This window comes from Anomaloglossus baeobatrachus, chromosome 5, assembly GCF_048569485.1.
Source record: "Anomaloglossus baeobatrachus isolate aAnoBae1 chromosome 5, aAnoBae1.hap1, whole genome shotgun sequence".
NCBI lineage: Eukaryota > Metazoa > Chordata > Amphibia > Anura > Aromobatidae > Anomaloglossus > Anomaloglossus baeobatrachus.
In genome coordinates this window covers 510,679,208-510,696,809 of record NC_134357.1, presented here as the reverse complement: position 1 = coordinate 510,696,809, position 17,602 = coordinate 510,679,208, and the positions used below count along the sequence as shown (strand labels likewise).

Sequence of the window (17,602 nt, the reverse complement as noted above, 5' to 3'; positions counted from 1 at the left end):
TGCGGTGCTGCAGGGATCGTGGCTGGTGAGTTATACTGATTCACTGCACCCCGTGCTAATGATGATGCGCGGGGGGGCAGTGAATACAGCCGCACATGATCACTCCAGGCTGTAGTTGCCAGGGGTGACCATGCGGGCAGGCTGTTTAATATGCGCACATTCCCCGCCCATCACCCCGCCCACCTGTCTGCGCTGGCTTCAGCGCTGAGAGATAATGGGCGGGATGATGGGCGTGCATATTAAATAAGCGGGTCCACGTTGTCACGGCAGGCTGCTACAGCCTGCTTGTGCCGCCGATGACCCGCTCCACCGCAACACCCTCATTCCCCGCAGCCCTACAGTCAGACTATAAGACGCACCCCCCACTTTCCCCCAACATTTGGGGGGGAAAAAAGTGCGTCTTATAGTCCGAAAAATACGGTACTTGCACAAGGGTTTTAAAGGGATTTCTAAACATCCATTAGCCTTTTAACACAGTTAGCAAACACAATGTACTATTAGAAAACTGGAGTGGTCGTTGTTGGAAATGGGCTTCTTTACACCTATGTAGATATTGCATTAAAAACTGGACGTTTGCAACTACAATAGTCATTTACCACATTAACAATGTACAGAGTGTATTTCTGTTTAATTTAATGTCAGCTTCATTGAAAAGAAATGGGCTTTTCTTTCAAAAATAAGGAAATATCTAAGTGACCCTAAACTTTTGAACTGTAGTGTATACTCTTCATGTTTCTCCAAGAACAATTAAATCCATAACTCAATGTTTCACTCTTAACAGCTTTTTAGCACATATTTCGAGAAGATACGGCCAACACTTGAGAGACCAAATTCAACCACCATGCAGAAGTTTTTTCTTTCTCTAACTGGCCAAGAAGTTAAAAATCCCACAAAAGACCTAGAGCGCTTCCATAACAAGTAAGTGGAAAGGGAGAGAAACAAAGGGCCTTATTATTATTTTTATTTTATTTTTTTTTTTTTAAAAAAGGCAAAGGAGAACCCCCCCCCCACAAACAGCTGTCTTTGTTGCCCATAGAAAACAATCTGAGCTCAGTTTTGATGTCTTTAACCCCTTCAGCCCCCAGCCTGTTTTCACCTTAAAGACCCGGCCATTTTTTGCAATTTTGACCAGTGTCACTTTGACAGGTTATAACTCTGGAACACTTCAACGGATCCTGGCGATTCTGAGATTGTTTTTTCGTGACATATTGTACTTCATGTCAGTGGTAAATTTAGGCCGATATGTTTTGCGTTTATTTGTGAAAATTTCGGAAATTTGGCGAAAATTTTGAACATTTTGCAATTTTCAAAATTTGAAATTTTATGCTCATAAATCTGAGAGATATGTCACACAAAAAAGTTACTAAATAACATTTCCCACATGTCTACTTTACACCAGCGCAATTTTTGAAAAAAAAAATTTCCGTTAGGAAGTTAGAAGGGTTCAAAGTTCATCACCAATTTCTCATTTTTCCAACAAAATTTACAAAAAAAAATTTTTTTTAGGTACCACATCACATTTGGAGTGATTTGAGAAACCTAGGCGACAGAAAATACCCAAAACTGACCCAATTCTAAAATCTGCACCCCTCACTCTGCTCAAAACCACATCCAAGAAGTTTATTAACCCTTTAGAAGCTTCACAGCAACCAAAGCAATGTAGACGAAAAAATGAAAATTTTACTTTTTTAACACAAAAATGTTACTTTAGCCATAAAAATTAGTATTTTCACAAGGGTATCAGGAAAATTGCATCATAAAATGTATCGTGCATTTTCTCCTGAGTACGCAGATACCCCATATGTGGTGGTAATCAAATGTTTGGGCACACAGCAGGACTCGGAAGGCAAGGAGCGCCATTTGAATTTTTGAGTGCAAAATTAGCTGCACTCATTAGCGGACGCCATGTCGGGTTTGAAGACTCCCCGAGGTGCCTAAACAATGGAGCTCCCCCATAAGTGACCCCATTTTGGAAACTAGAACCCTCAAATATTTTTTCTAGATGTTTGATGTGCACTTTGAACCCCTGGGGGCTTCACAGAAGTTTATAACGTTGAGCCGTAAAAAGAAAAAAAAAATTTTTTACCACAAAACTGTTGCTTCAACCAGGTAGCTTTTTTTATCACAAGGGTATCAGGAAAAAATGCACCATAAAATGTATTGTGCATTTTCTCCTGAGTACGCAGATACCCCATATGTGGTGGTAATCAAATGTTTGGGCACACAGCAGGACTCGGAAGGCAAGGAGCGCCATTTGAATTTTTGAGTGCAAAATTAGCTGCACTCATTAGCGGACGCCATGTCGGGTTTGAAGACTCCCCGAGGTGCCTAAACAATGGAGCTCCCCCATAAGTGACCCCATTTTGGAAACTAGAACCCTCAAATATTTTTTCTAGATGTTTGATGTGCACTTTGAACCCCTGGGGGCTTCACAGAAGTTTATAACGTTGAGCCGTGAAAAGAAAAAAAATTTTTTTTACCACAAAACTGTTGCTTCAACCAGGTAGCTTTTTTTATCACAAGGGTATCAGGAAAAAATGCACCATAAAATGTATTGTGCATTTTCTCCTGAGTACGCAGATACCCCATATGTGGTGGAAATCAAATGTTTGGGCGCACGGCAGGACTCGGAAGGCAAGGAGCGCCATTTCACAGCAAAATTGGTTGGAATTATTAGCGGACGCCATGTTGCGTTTGGAGACCCCCCTGAAGTGCCTAAACAATGGAGCTCCCCCACAATTGACCCCATTTTGGAAACTAGACCCCTCATGGAATTTATCTAGCTGTTTAGTGAGCACTTTGAACCCCTGGAGGCTTCACAAACGTTTGTAATGTTCAGCCGTGAAAATATTTTATTCTTTTTTTTACCACAAAATTGTTTTTTCAAACAGGTAGCTTTTTTTTCCACAAGGGTATCAGGAAAAAATGCACCATAAAATGTATTGTGCAATTTCTCCTGAGTACGACGATACCTCATATGTGGTGGAAATCAATTGTTTGGGCGTACGGCGGGGCTCAGAAGAGAAGGAGCGCCATTTCACAGTAAAATTGATTGGAATTATTAGCAGACGCCATGTTTCATTTGGAGACCCCCTGAGGTGCCTAAACAATGGAGCTCCCCCACATGTGATCCCATTTTGGAAACTAGACCCCCCCATACAAAAAAAACTAGTTTGGCGAAATAAAAAATACAGACATCAGTAAAAAAAAAAAAAAAAAAAATGAGCGCCTGCCACTAAGACCAGTGCCAAACGTGAGAGCAATGCACGAGTCTTGCATCGCATCATCCACTGCAGTCTGGAAGCGAGCAACTGCGCTGGATAATGCGATGTGAGAGGGCGGGGCGGCAGATGAGAAAGGGCGCAGCGGATGGAAGATGGGAAAGGGCGCAGCGGGTGGAGTAGCGGCAGAGGATGGGAAAAGGCGCAGCGGATGGAGGAGCGGCAGATGAGAAAAGGCGCAGCGGATGGAGGAGCGGCAGATGAGAAAAGGCGCAGCGGATGGAGGAGCGGCAGATGAGAAAAGGCGCAGCGGATGGAGGAGCGGCAGATGAGAAAAGGCGCAGCGGATGGAGGAGCGGCAGATGAGAAAAGGCGCAGCGGATGGAGGAGCGGCAGATGAGAAAAGGCGCAGCGGATGGAGGATGGGAAAGGGCGCAGCGGATGGAGGAGCGGCGGAGGATGGGGGGGTGGGAGGTGAGATTGGGGATAGCTACCTTACAGGATGGATCTAGGCAGCAGGATCACAGCAGACAGAAAAGGCAGCAGATGAAGGAGGGTGAAAAGGATGGGAGAGAGCAGGCAGCAGATCAGGGAGGGGGGCAGAGTCTGATGGGAGAGAGCGATGGCACATGGAGGGGGGAAGGCAGCACATGGAGGGAGGGGGGGAAGGCAGCACATGGAGGGGGGGGAAGGCAGCACATGGAGGGAGGGGGGGGAGGCAGCACATGAAGGGGGGGGAGGCAGCACATGGAGGGGGGGGGAGGCAGCACATGGAGGGAGGGGGGGGGAGGCAGCACATGGAGGGAGGGGGGGAGGCAGCACATGGAGGGAGGGGGGAGGGGAGGCAGCACATGGAGGGAGGGGGGAGGGGAAGGCAGTACATGGAGGGAGGGGGGAGGGGAGGCAGCACATGGAGGGGGGGGGGGGGAGAGGAGGCAGCACATGGGGGGGAGGCAGCACATGGAGGGGGGGAGGGGAGGCAGCACATGGAGGGGGGGAGGGGGAGGCAGCACATGGAAGGCGGCAGCCGATTAGGTGCAGTGGCAGCCGATGGAGGCGGCGGCCGATCGTGTGCAGCGGCGGCTGAAAAAGGTGGGTGCGACTGAAAGGGGACGGTGGCGGCGGGGACAGCGGCGTGTAAAGCGGCGTGGCGGGCAGGGACAGTGGCGGGAATAGCGGCGTGGTGGGCAGGGACAGTGGCGGGAATAGCGGCGTGGCGGGCAGGGACAGCGGCGGGAACAGTGGCGTGGCGGGCAGGGACAGCGGCGGGAATAGCGGCGTGGCGGGCAGGGACAGCGGCGGGAATAGCGGCGTGGCGGGCAGGGACAGCGGTGGGAATAGCGGCGTGGCGGGCAGGGACAGCGGCGGGAATAGCGGCGTGGCGGGCAGGGACAGCGGCGGGAATAGCGGCGTGGCGGGCAGGGACAGCGGCGGGAACAGCGGCGTGGCGGGCAGGGACAGCGGCGGGAACAGCGGCGTGGCGGGCAGGGACAGCGGCGGGAATAGCGGCGTGGCGGGCAGGGACAGCGGCGAGAACAGCGGCGTTGGGGGCAGGGACAGCGGCGGGAACAGCGGCGTGGCGGGCAGGGACAGTGGCGGGAACAGCGGCGTGGCGGGGAGCAGCGGTGGATCATGGGGATCAGCGGTGAATCGGCAGGCAGCAGCGGTGGATCGGCGGGCAGCAGCGGTGGATCGGCGGGGAGCAGCGGTGGATCGGCGGGGAGCAGCGGTGGATCGGGGGGGCTATAACTTACCGATGGGCACCTACAGCGACCGCTCTCATGAGCTTTCACGGACGGAGTGAAGCTGAGGGTAGCGGTCACATACAGGTCACTGGCACAAGATCCACAGTGATTGGGAGAGATCGGTCACAAGGCCGGTCTCTCCAATCAGAGCTGGGGGCGGGTGAAACAAAGTTCACCCAGCTCCAGCCAGTCATCAGTGCTACAGCAGCACTGATTTTGGCTGGATTTCAATGTGTCAGCCATTTTCAATGGCTGACACATTACAGTGACTGTAATTGGCTGAGCGGCGTTTGTCAGCCAATCACAGCCTCTGTAGGTTCGGGGAGGAGACACCACCCCTCCTGAGGTCAGGCAGAGGTCCCCTCCTTCCCGAATCTACCGTTTAATTAAACAAATTTCACTCCCCGGGGCTCCGGGACCGTGATTTCGCCATGACGTACTGAGTACGTCATGGGTCGTTTAGCACCATGTCACCATGACGTACTCAGTACGTCAAAGGTCGTTAAGGGGTTAAAGAGGACCAACTACCAGGAGTTTCCTATATAAACTAAAGACAGTGCTACACTGGCGTTATCATGCAGATTCTAAACATAACTTTAGTTGTGATATCGGATGTATACTTTCTGAAATATAGGCAAGTAAAGTTTGTGAAATTCACGGTTACTTGATTGATAGGTGCTGCTGAATATCTAATAGGTGGATCAGGTTTTGCTAGTTTTCTCCTCCTGTAATAACAGATGGGGAGGAAGGACAGGCACGCTGACAGGTTCAAGAATTACTAGCAAAACTCGACCCACCTATTAGATATTCTGTAGTTGCTATCAATCAAGTAACAGTGAATTTCACAAACTTGCCTGTATTTCAGAAAGTATACATCCGATCTCACAACTAAAGTTATGTTTAGAATCAGCATGACAGAGCTATTATTTCTCTGTCTTTAGTTTATATAGGAAAATCCTTGTGGTCGATCCTCTCTAAAATTGCTCAGGTAAAATGAAAGTTGTTCTCTGCTTCATTGCTCTTGTCAATTTAATATTTTTATTTTAGATTGTATGGACAAATTTTCAATATATTCTTAGGAGTCTTTTACACACAGATAATTGTTCAACGAGTGTTTTGGCAGATCTGTGGTTGGAGCAAAATTGTGGACAATCAGTGCCAGGTTTGTGGCCGTGTACAAATGGAACATTATGTCCACAATTTCACTGCAAACAGAGTTTTGCCGAACAATCTTTAAACAACTATCTCTGCATGTAAAAGGGCGTTACTCATACTAACAATTCCTTTCTTCTCAGGTACAACCTGCCCCTTGTGACGTGGCAGATGACAATATCTGCATATGAGCATTGGGCAGATGAAATGTCAAAGGAAAATAGATCCCTCACAGATGAATATGTATATTATGGGGAACTTAATAACCAGCTTTTCACCCCAGATTTGGTTGAAGGAATGAAAAAATTGGCGAAAATGGAGGAAAACAGGGAAGGAGAAACATCTGGGTAAGAGTCGTAACCGAATACACAAACAGCCCCTCCAGGCACTTTCCATAGCATCAGATTTGAGCAATGACTGTTAATTTCAGTTTAATGGTCTTGTTCATTCCCGCGATTTCCCTGATGTTTCCTGAGCTCATTTTGAAAATACACCATATGCTAATGTCAAGAGAGGCATTGAAAACGGGCACCAATCATAAAAGTCCTTGAAAAACCCCTTTTAACATAACTTACTTCTCATTTACACTTCACAGAGGAAATGTCGCCAAGAGGGCGAGGACAAGCAATGACCAGGAACTGGACAACAGAGAGGGCGAAAGTGACGAGGGACAGAGCAGCAGTGAGGGTTCACGCAATTTCTTGTACCAGAGGCTGACAGATATGTACCCCGTAGATATTGCTACTTCTCCACCATCAATAAACCTGTGTAAAGAAGTAAACCGGGATCATGCAATGTTTCTGCGAAAGAAATGGATCTTCAATCAGAAAAAGTTAAGAGTAGCAAATGCTGCTGGTAAGTTTTTGGGGTTTTTTTGTTTTTGTTTTTTTTTAATAAGGTTTTTTTTTTCTCTTCATTTCCAATCTATGTGCAGTAAGTAGATGGCACTGTGTTCCAGGCCTATGCTTACAGAAAATACTGTGTATGCTGTTTATTCTAATTTTTTTTGTATTTAGCATCCTTCAGGAAACCCCCCAGCAGCAAAGACTTGGCGAGATATGTGAAAGGAAAGGCATGGCGTACAAATGTACCATACATAGAAGAAGTGAAGCGTGCTTGGAAACCCCCTATGCCAAGGAAAAAAACCCACTTTACAGAGGAGATCAAAGATCTTGTGAGGACCCAGAAATGGAAAGGGCTAATTATAATGGAGGACAGCAGCAAAGGCGGGCATACCGTGAAGACTGTCCGTGCTTTTAATAGGGGAGAGGTGGTCTGTGATTATCACGGAGAAGTTATGGATGGTAAAAAAGCAGAAAATACGTACAGATCACTGACTGGAAAGCCATATATGTACTTTTTTGGAAACAAAGGATATAAATTATGCATTAATGCCACCAATGCACCTTGTAATTGCCACCCAGACATGCCGTCCACTTTTGGAAGGATGATAAATCATTCGTGTAAGATGGACAATCTTAAGCCAAAGGTTCAGGAATGTGAAGCTGGAGAGACCCCAACAATTCTCTTTTTTGCTAAGAAAGATCTGAAGCCAGGCACAGAACTATTTTTTGATTATGGAGTTGTTACGTCTCCCCCAGAGTCCGCTCCTGTGACTTCTGCTTCGATCACCAGGCACCACCGTATTCCTGCTGTGGGCAGTGCTGGTGATAGGGGATGAGTCCGTGCCAGTGGCTCTGGTGGGTGCAGGCTCCGGCCATCCACTAATCTGGGGTTGACTGGGACTTGTAGTACCACTGGCTGTCTGTGGTAGTGTGTGCCTTCCAGCTGAAGTTACCATCTTTCAGTGACAGCCAATGGCAAGGCACAACACCTTCTTATTCCTCCTCCAGTCTGCTGGTGCCCACTAGATATAGCCTTAAAATACTTACTGCTGCGTCTCTGGTTCACCTTGTCATTACTATTGTTCCCAGTGTTTTCACATCTACCTGATCTCTGACTATTCACCTGCTTGCCATTTTTGTACGTCGCTGCCATTTCCAGTTTTTGACCTTCGCCTGATTTAGTGACCACTCTTTTGTCTGCCGATTTTACCCCTTTTTTGAACCTCCTGGTTTAGACCCTCCTGATTTAGACCCGTCCTGTCGCCCATTCTTCTCTGGATTGCAGCCTTTCCCAAGGCAGGGACCCTCTGGACCTTGTAGTAATTACAGATCCCAGTACAGGGGTTAAAGGGTTTTGGGGGCTCTCGGGATCTTGCTGGCTGGGCGGCTTGCCTCTAGTCTGTCTGTGACAGTCACCCTGTGTCCGTGGTCCTGGACAGATGTCACAGGAGTCTGAAGAAACCAGTATGGAGAAAGGGGGAATGTTAACTGCTTGTCTCTTAATATTTTACATGACCCCCCTATCCATGCATGTGACCCATTGTTTTTTGTGTGTGTGCACTTACTTTATATTAGTCTTATGTGTGGACAAAGAGACAGTTAACAGAGTTTTATTATTGTTAGTTTTTTTTCTAGATTGAAGCTATTTTACTGTTAAAGGGTTTGTACCAGCACTTCTAATTGATTCTTAACTAATCTGTTCATCCTGGTTGCTTCTGTCCAGAACATGTGACTGCCACAGCCAATCACAGGCCATAGAAGGGAGCTTCCACAACCAGTAATTACCTACACAGTGGTACCAAAGGGTGGACGGCGAGTGGCAGGCACTGGGGGTCGCATCGTGCTGGAAACCAGCCAGATGGAGAGGAGACAGCCCCAAGGCAGTGGTGGCTCAGATGATGAAGACCATAGTCCCACGTTTTCATGGAGGCAGGAAAAGAAGAGAGATAAGCGTCCCTTGATAGTGATGTTAGGCACAGTCCCTCAATACTTATGTCATCACCACCTGCGTTACCATGGAGACGGGGATGTTACAGAATGTAGCTTCGGCTGTGGAAGTCACTGAGCTGACAGTGTCCACATTGTAGTCCCCTGGGCCTGGGGGGGCCTTTCCATTCCACATCCTAATGAAATTCACTACTGTTCCAGGTACTGGACGCACCACAAGGCAAAACACGACACTAGGCCGCATCATCACGTATACACAGCGAGTAATGTTCCATTAGCCAGTTTTGGAGAACCACTTTATACAGATTGGAGATCGTAAGGCAGGGGTGGGGAACCTTTTTTACTACCGGGGGCCATTTGGCAATTTCTACGAACCTTCGGGGGCAGCATCAAATTATCATTGTGAAAATAACCCTGCTATATATGGTCAAACAATTAATTAGCTCACCCCTACTATGGTGGTTGGAGCTCCTTCTCTTTGGTGTGGCTGTGATGTTTGATGATACTAATCATGTTGCTTCTGACAACTGCTTTTCCAGGTTTGTCTCGGTGTGGAGCGCAGTCAACTCTTTGTATATACATCACAGGAGATGCTGAAGGAACATACATCACTGGAGGGGCTGAGGGCATATACATCACATAGGAGACGCTGGGACTGCTGTATATACATCACAGGAGATACTGGAGGCACATATATCACATGAGGAGCTGGGGACATATATATATATACCCCCTGTGATGTAAGTGTCCCCAGTGTCTCCTGTGATGTGTATGCTCCCAGCATGTCCTGGGCATACACATCACAGGAGACGCTGGAGGCAAACACAACACAAGAGGGGCTGGGGGGCATACACAACGCAAGAGGGGCTGCTGGGGCGCACACAACGCAAGAGGGGCTGCTGGGGCGCACACAACGCAAGAGGGGCTGCTGGGGCGCACACAACGCAAGAGGGGCTGCTGGGGCGCACACAACGCAAGAGGGGCTGCTGGGGCGCACACAACGCAAGAGGGGCTGCTGGGGCGCACACAACGCAAAAGGGGCTGCTGGGGCGCACACAACGCAAGAGGGGCTGCTGGGGCGCACACAACGCAAGAGGGCCTGCTGGGGCGCACACAACGCAAGAGGGCCTGCTGGGGCGCACACACCGCAAGAGGGCCTGCTGGGGCGCACACACCGCAAGAGGGCCTGCTGGGGCGCACACACCGCAAGAGGGCCTGCTGGGGCGCACACACCGCAAGAGGGCCTGCTGGGGCGCACACACCGCAAGAGGGCCTGCTGGGGCGCACACACCGCAAGAGGGCCTGCTGGGGCGCACACACCGCAAGAGGGCCTGCTGGGGCGCACACACCGCAAGAGGGGCTGCTGGGGCGCACACACCGCAAGAGGGGCTGCTGGGGCGCACAGACATCACAAGAGGGGCTGGGGGCACAGACATCACTGGGGGGGAGGGAGACATCACGGGGGGGACATCACTGGGGGGAATGGGAGCATGGACAGCACTTTCAGAGCACAGACATGACTGGGGGAACACAACACTGGGGGTTATACACAGCATTGGGAGGGCACACGGCACGGGGCAGGCTATACAAAGCACTTGCAGAGCCCTGACATCACTGCGGGGACATAGCACTGTTTGTTGCACACAGCTCTGGGAGGGGGTGGCACACAGAATTGGAAGGCCCTAAAGCACTGGACAGTCACAGAGGGCAGGCGCTGGGCACACAGTGCGGGAGTGCGGGCACACAGTGGCGGGAGTGCGGGCAGCGGGCACACAGCGGCGGGCAGCGGGCACACAGCGGCGGGAGTGCGAGCAGCGGGCACACAGCTATAGTGCTGTACAGGAGGAGGCGGCACTATCTGTACCTACATCTTGTACAGGGGGAGGAGGCAGCACTCTCTGCACCTAGATCCCGTGGAGGGGGAGGTGGCACTTTTCACAGAGGGGCGGGCACACACACACACCACTGAGCACGCTGACACTGGACAGTGGCGCATGTGATGAATTAAAAGGCCGGCAAACTACAAGACCGCAGCGACAGACCCAGAACTGCAGCCCCCGGGAATCTGCCCGGGGGCCGCATAAAAGGTCATCGTGGGTCGTATGCGGCCCGCGGGCCGGAGGTTCCCCACCCCTGCCGTGAGGCTATGTGTGCATGATGCGTTTTTCGTAGCGTTTTTGCGGTGCATTTTTGGTCTAAAAACTGCATGACTTTGCTTCCCCAGCAAAGTATGAGTTTTCATTTTTGCTGTCCGCACAGTGCAGTTTTGTTTTGGGGGCATTTTTGTGGTGACCACAAAGATGCAACATGTCAATTCTTTCCGCATTTTTGCCAGCGTTTTCACCCATGCATTGCATTGGAAAAAATGCAGCAAGCAAAATGCAGAAAAAACGCATGTTTTTATGCATCTTTTTACCGTGGGTGCGATTTTTGCGTCCAAAAACGCTGCATCTTTGTGGTCACAAAAAAAGGCAACGTGCGCACATAGCCTAAAACTGGCTAACGCCCTTCTCTAAGTAATGTTCGTTTAGCCAGTTTTGGAGAAACACTTTAACATCTGGGCAATATTATTGCACGATCTAAATAACCGTACATCCAGATATGCTCCCTTGAGCAACATCGGTGCACAGTGGAAATAACCGTATGTGCAGATATGCTCCCATTCACTGCAGGACCCGTTTTTACGCTTATTAGGTGATTTACAGTGTCAAAACAAATTTATTTTTTTTATGGTGCAAGTTTTTCGCTAACCTGGCTAATCGACACTTTGCCGGGACTGGTCTATTAGCCATCTTAGGAGCAGGTTAACATAAGCTTGAGTGCGGTGGCGTGGCGCAAACTAGGAATGCAGCTTAGCCAGTTTTACTTTACATCCTCAATCTGTCTGAGGCCTAACGGCCATCTCCTAGTAATGTTCCATTACCCAGCTTTGGAGAAACACTTTAACATGTGAGCGATATTGTGCTGTCGAAATAACTGTGCTTGCGGATACATTCCCGTTCACTGCAGGGCCATTTTTTATGCTTGTTAGGTGATTTATGGTGTTAAAATGTAAACTTTATATATTTTTGGGCGCAACTTTTTCACTAAACTGACTAATCGACACTTTGCCGAGATTGGTCTGTTAGTCAACTTAGGAGTGTCAGTGGCGAGCGGCAGGCGACTTGGGTGCTTTCACCCTGTTGGCCAAGCTAACGGCGATGCAGTCCGTGGACGGTGCTGGCATCTGCTGGTTTGCTGCATGAGAGCTCCAAAATTTGCTAACGGCGTTCAAGAGTCAGATGAACAGCCCCGCCATCTGCTGATCGTTCACCACATGAGAGCTCCAAAACTTACTATTGGCGTCCAAGAGTCAGGTCTTTTGCAAAATATTGTGCAACATCGCAGAAGCGTGAGTGAGGTGGTGTATTGTTCAGTTGGGTCCGGCGGAGGGGGCGGCGGTTGTACCTCACGCAACAACTGCGGCGAAGACTCACGGAAATCTGTGAAGGCGCCGACGCTGCCCTCTCTGACGACCCCCCGAAAGGCGGGATTTCAGAGTTTCGGGCCAAACGTGTCAGTTATGGTTTTTCACAAATTGAAGCTGTTGACCCTGATCTCGTTACATTGAGAAACAGTGAGGTTAGTAGACACCAACACATTGTTTTAAAGAGTTTTATTGAACCTTTATTAGGAAAAAATAAATAGACCGGACTTTCAGCATCCTGAGGTTGCCCAGGAAACCTATCTGAAGTGCCACAGAGGTGGGTGGGAAGATCAGGCATTCCCCTCTTACGTGACCAGTGATCTCACTGGTCACATGGGTGGGGAATCCTTTATCTCCCTACCTGAACTTCTTTTTTTTTTTTTTTAGAAAAGATTTTTTTTTTAAGTTTAAAAATAAAAATGGTGTAAAACAGCTGGTCAAGCTAACTATCTCTATATCACTATTCTATCAGTTCCATTTATCTTTCTATATCTATAAATAATTTCTTTGTCGCTCCATTGGGAGACCCAGACAATTGGGGTGTATAGCTTCTGCCTCCGGAGGCCACACAAAGTATTACACTTAAAAGTGTAAAGCCCCTCCCCTTCTGCCTATACACCCCCCCCCCCCAGTTTTTATGCTTTGTGCGAAGGAGGCTGACATCCACGCATAGCTCCACATCTTGGTCAGCAGCAGCTGCTGACTATGTCGGATGGAAGAAAAGAGGGCCATAACAGGGCCCCCAGCATGCTCCCTTCTCACCCCACTCTGGTCGGCGGTGCTGTTAAGGTTGAGGTACCCATTGCGGGTACATAGGCAGGAGCCACATGCTGTTTTCCTTCCCCATCCCTTAATGGGCTCTGGGTGAAGTGGGATCCTAATCGGTCTCCAGGCACTGGGACCGTGCTCCCTCCGCAGCCCCTGGGGGAATCTGCTGGACAGGAGCCGGGTATCGTCAGGGACAAGGCCCTGCTACTGTGAGGTACTCTGTGTCCCCCTGGGGGACCGCGCATGGAGCGCTTGTGCCATACACACTGCAGCACTGCTGGGTGTGTTAGTTCGCCGGGGACTACCGCGCCGGCCGCGCTTATTTGCCGGCCGCGCTTATAACTTTAGTCCCCGGCTTTTGCGGCCTAGTATCGCATATTCCCGCCCCCAGGCCTGCCAGTCAGGGGAAGGGCGGGACGCTGCACAGGACGTCAGCGCTGAGGGCTGGAGCATACTCTGTATCCTCCTTCCCCCTCATTCAGCACAGTGGGGCATCAGATTCCCGCACTTTCTAGGGCACGCCCACGGCCCCCTCCTCCCCACAGAACGCCGGCAGCCATTCCTGTCAGCACTTCTGACGCTGGAGAGGAGAGACAACACGGCTCTGGGAGGCCCAGGCAGGGAATCTGGTGATCACACAACCGCTTTGAGCGGTCGGTAAGCAGCACCTGGGTGCTGGCCCCACTGAGTGCCGAAGTGTACATATATATATGCTTATATGCTATACATTTACACTGTACGGTCGCACTGTTGATTTTTGGCTAATACCCTCCTGGATTGTACTCAGAGGAGACAACAGCATGTCGTCCGCAAAAAGCAAGGGTGCCAAAGCACAGGTTTACTTTGCAACCTGTACCTCATGTGCGGCTATACTACCGGCAGGTTCCACCGATCCTCATTGTGTGCAATGCTCGGCCCCTGTGGCACTTACTCAGCCGGAGCCTCTGCTACTGGTGGCCCAGGTGGAACCACCTGCTACCACTGTCCAGGTGACAGGGACGGAGTTTGCAGTATTTGCTGACAAACTGTCTGAGAGTATGGATAAATGGTCTGCCAAGATACTAGAAGCCTTACAGTCCAGACCGGTGACTCAGGCCACGGGCACTGTTGAATCATTGACCCCAGGCCCCCCTCAGTTGGAGCAGCAAAGTGCTCCTGGGGTGACCCATAGGTCCCAGGGTGAGGTCTCTGACACGGACCGCAGTCCCAGGCCGCCTAAACGGGCTCGGTGGGAAATTCCCTCGACTTCATCACACTGTTCGGAGTCTCAGCAGGAGGACTCTCTGGATGATGAAGCGGAGGTAGCAGATCAGGATTCTGATCCTGAGGCCGCTCTCAACCTAGATACACCTGAAGGTGACGCCATAGTGAATGACCTTATAGCGACCATCAATCAGGTGTTGGATATTTCTCCCCCAGCTCCTCCAATTGAGGAGTCAGCTTCTCAGCAGGAGAAATTCCGTTTCAGGTTTCCCAAGCGTACATTGAGTACGTTTCTGGATCACTCTGACTTCAGAGAGGCAGTCCAGAAACACCGAGCTTGTCCAGATAAGCGTTTTTCCAAGCGCCTTAAGGATACACGTTATCCCTTCCCCCCTGACGTTGTCAAGGGCTGGGCCAGTGTCCCAAGGTGGATCCTCCAGTCTCCAGACTGGCGGCTAGCTCCATAGTTGCAGTGGAAGATGGGGCTTCACTCAAAGATGCCACTGACAGACAGATGGAGCTCTGGTTGAAATCCATCTATGAAGCTATCGGCGCGTCTTTTGCTCCAGCATTCGCAGCCGTATGGGCACTCCAAGCTATCTCAGCTTGTCATGCGCAGATTAATGCAGTCACACGTACGTCTGCTCCGCAAGTGGTGTCCTTAACCTCTCAGGCGTCGGCGTTTGCGTCCTACGCCATTAATGCTGTCCTGGACTCTGCGAGCCGTACGGCGGTAGCATCCGCCAATTCGGCAGTCCGCAGGGCCATGTGGCTACGTGAATGGAAGGCAGACTCTGCTTCCAAAAAGTTCTTAACCGGTTTGCCATTTTCTGGCGACCGTCTGTTTGGTGAGCGATTGGATGAAATCATTAAACAATCCAAGGGAAAGGACTCATCCTTACCCCAGTCCAAACCAAACAGACCTCAACCACGGAAGGTACAATCGAGGTTTCGGTCCGCGGGCAGGTCTCAATTCTCCTCGTCCAAAAGGCCTCAGAAGGATCAGAGGAACTCCGATTCATGGCGGTCTAAGTCACGTCCTAAAAAGACCGCCGGGGGAACCGCTCCCAAAGCGGCCTCCTCATGACTTTCGGCCTCCTCACACCGCATCCTCGGTCGGTGGCAGGCTTTCCCGCTTTTGCGACGCCTGGCTGCCACAGGTAAAAGACCGTTGGGTGAGAGAGATTCTGTCTCACGGTTACAGGATAGAGTTCAACTCTCGTCCTCCGACTCGGTTCTTCAGAACATCTCCGCCCCCCGAGCGAGCCGATGCTCTTCTTCAGGCGGTGTGCACTCTGAAAGCAGAAGGAGTGGTGATCCCTGTTCCTTTTCAGCAACAGGGTCACGGTTTTTACTCCAACTTGTTCGTGGTGCCGAAAAAGGACGGATCTTTCCGTCCTGTTCTGGACCTAAAACTGCTCAACAAACACGTAAAAACCAGGCGGTTCCGGATGGAATCGCTCCGCTCCGTCATCGCCTCAATGTCCCAAGGAGATTTCCTAGCATCAATCGACATCAAAGATGCTTATCTCCACGTACCGATTGCTCCAGAGCATCAGCGCTTCCTGCGTTTCGCCATAGGGGACGAACACCTTCAGTTCGTGGCACTGCCTTTCGGCTTGGCGACAACCCCACGGGTCTTCACCAAGGTCATGGCAACAGTAGTAGCAGTTCTGCACTCTCAGGGACACTCGGTGATCCCTTACTTAGACGATCTGCTTGTCAAGGCACCCTCTCAAGTGGCATGCCAACACAGCCTGAGCATTGCTCTAGAGACTCTCCAGAGTTTCGGGTGGATCATCAATTTTCCAAAGTCAAATCTGACACCGGCCCAATCACTGACATATCTTGGCATGGAGTTTCATACTCTCTCAGCGATAGTGAAACTTCCGCTGGACAAACAGCGTTCACTACAGACAGGGGTGCAATCTCTCCTTCAAGGCCAGTCACACCCCTTGCGGCGCCTCATGCACTTCCTAGGGAAGATGGTAGCAGCAATGGAGGCAGTTCCTTTTGCGCAGTTTCATCTGCGTCCACTTCAATGGGACATTCTCCGCAAATGGGACAGGAAGTCGACGTCCCTCGACAGGAACGTCTCCCTTTCTCGGGCAGCCAAGGCTTCCCTTCAGTGGTGGCTTCTTCCCACTTCTCTGTCGAAGGGGAAATCATTTCTGCCCCCATCCTGGGCTGTGGTCACGACGGACGCGAGCCTGTCAGGGTGGGGAGCGGTCTTTCTCCACCACAGGGCTCAGGGTACTTGGACTCAGCCAGAGTCCTCCCTTCAGATCAATGTTCTGGAGATAAGGGCAGTGTATCTTGCCCTGAAGGCGTTCCAGCCGTGGCTGGAAGGCAAGCAGATCCGAATTCAGTCGGACAACTCCACAGCGGTGGCTTACATCAACCACCAAGGCGGAACACGCAGTCGGCAAGCCTTCCAGGAAGTCCGGCGGATTCTGCTATGGGTGGAAGCCACAGCCTCCACCATATCCGCAGTTCACATCCCGGGCGTAGAAAACTGGGAAGCAGACTTTCTCAGTCGCCAGGGCATGGACGCAGGGGAATGGTCCCTTCACCCGGACGTGTTTCAGGAGATCTGTTGCCGCTGGGGGATGCCGGACGTCGACCTAATGGCGTCCCGGCACAACCACAAGGTCCCGACATTCATGGCACGGTCTCAAGATCACAGAGCTCTGGCGGCAGACGCTTTAGTTCAGGATTGGTCGCAGTTTCAACTCCCTTATGTGTTTCCTCCTCTGGCACTGTTGCCCAGAGTGTTACGCAAGATCAGGTCCGACTGCCGCCGCGCCATCCTCGTCGCTCCAGACTGGCCGAGGAGGTCGTGGTACCCGGACCTGTGGCATCTCACGGTGGGCCAACCGTGGGCACTACCAGACCGACCAGACTTGCTGTCTCAAGGACCGTTTTTCCATCTGAATTCTGCGGCCCTCAACCTGACTGTGTGGCCATTGAGTCCTGGATCCTAGCGTCTTCAGGGTTATCTCAAGAGGTCATTGCCACTATGAGACAGGCTAGGAAACCAACGTCCGCCAAGATCTACCACACGACGTGGAGGATATTCTTATCTTGGTGCTCTGATCAGGGTTTTTCTCCCTGGCCATTTGCCTTGCCCACTTTGCTTTCCTTCCTTCAATCCGGATTGGAAAAAGGTTTGTCGCTCGGCTCCCTTAAGGGACAAGTCTCAGCGCTCTCTGTGTTCTTTCAGAAGCGCCTAGCCAGACTTCCACAGGTACGCAC

General features: G+C 50.7%; 1 protein-coding gene across 1 annotated transcript in view; it reads left to right on the top strand.

The window, feature by feature from the left end:
• The window catches only part of LOC142311969 (uncharacterized), a 79,202-nt gene extending 69,520 nt beyond the window's left edge, over positions 1-9,682 (top strand). Inside the window, exons 12-15 of the mRNA XM_075350832.1 lie at positions 782-918; positions 6,262-6,465; positions 6,714-6,973; positions 7,135-9,682. Coding sequence (XP_075206947.1) covers positions 782-918; positions 6,262-6,465; positions 6,714-6,973; positions 7,135-7,799 — 1,266 coding nt within the window. The 3' untranslated portion in view covers positions 7,800-9,682. The remainder of the gene's footprint in view (positions 1-781; positions 919-6,261; positions 6,466-6,713; positions 6,974-7,134) is intronic.
• The last annotated feature ends 7,920 nt before the right edge of the window (positions 9,683-17,602 follow it).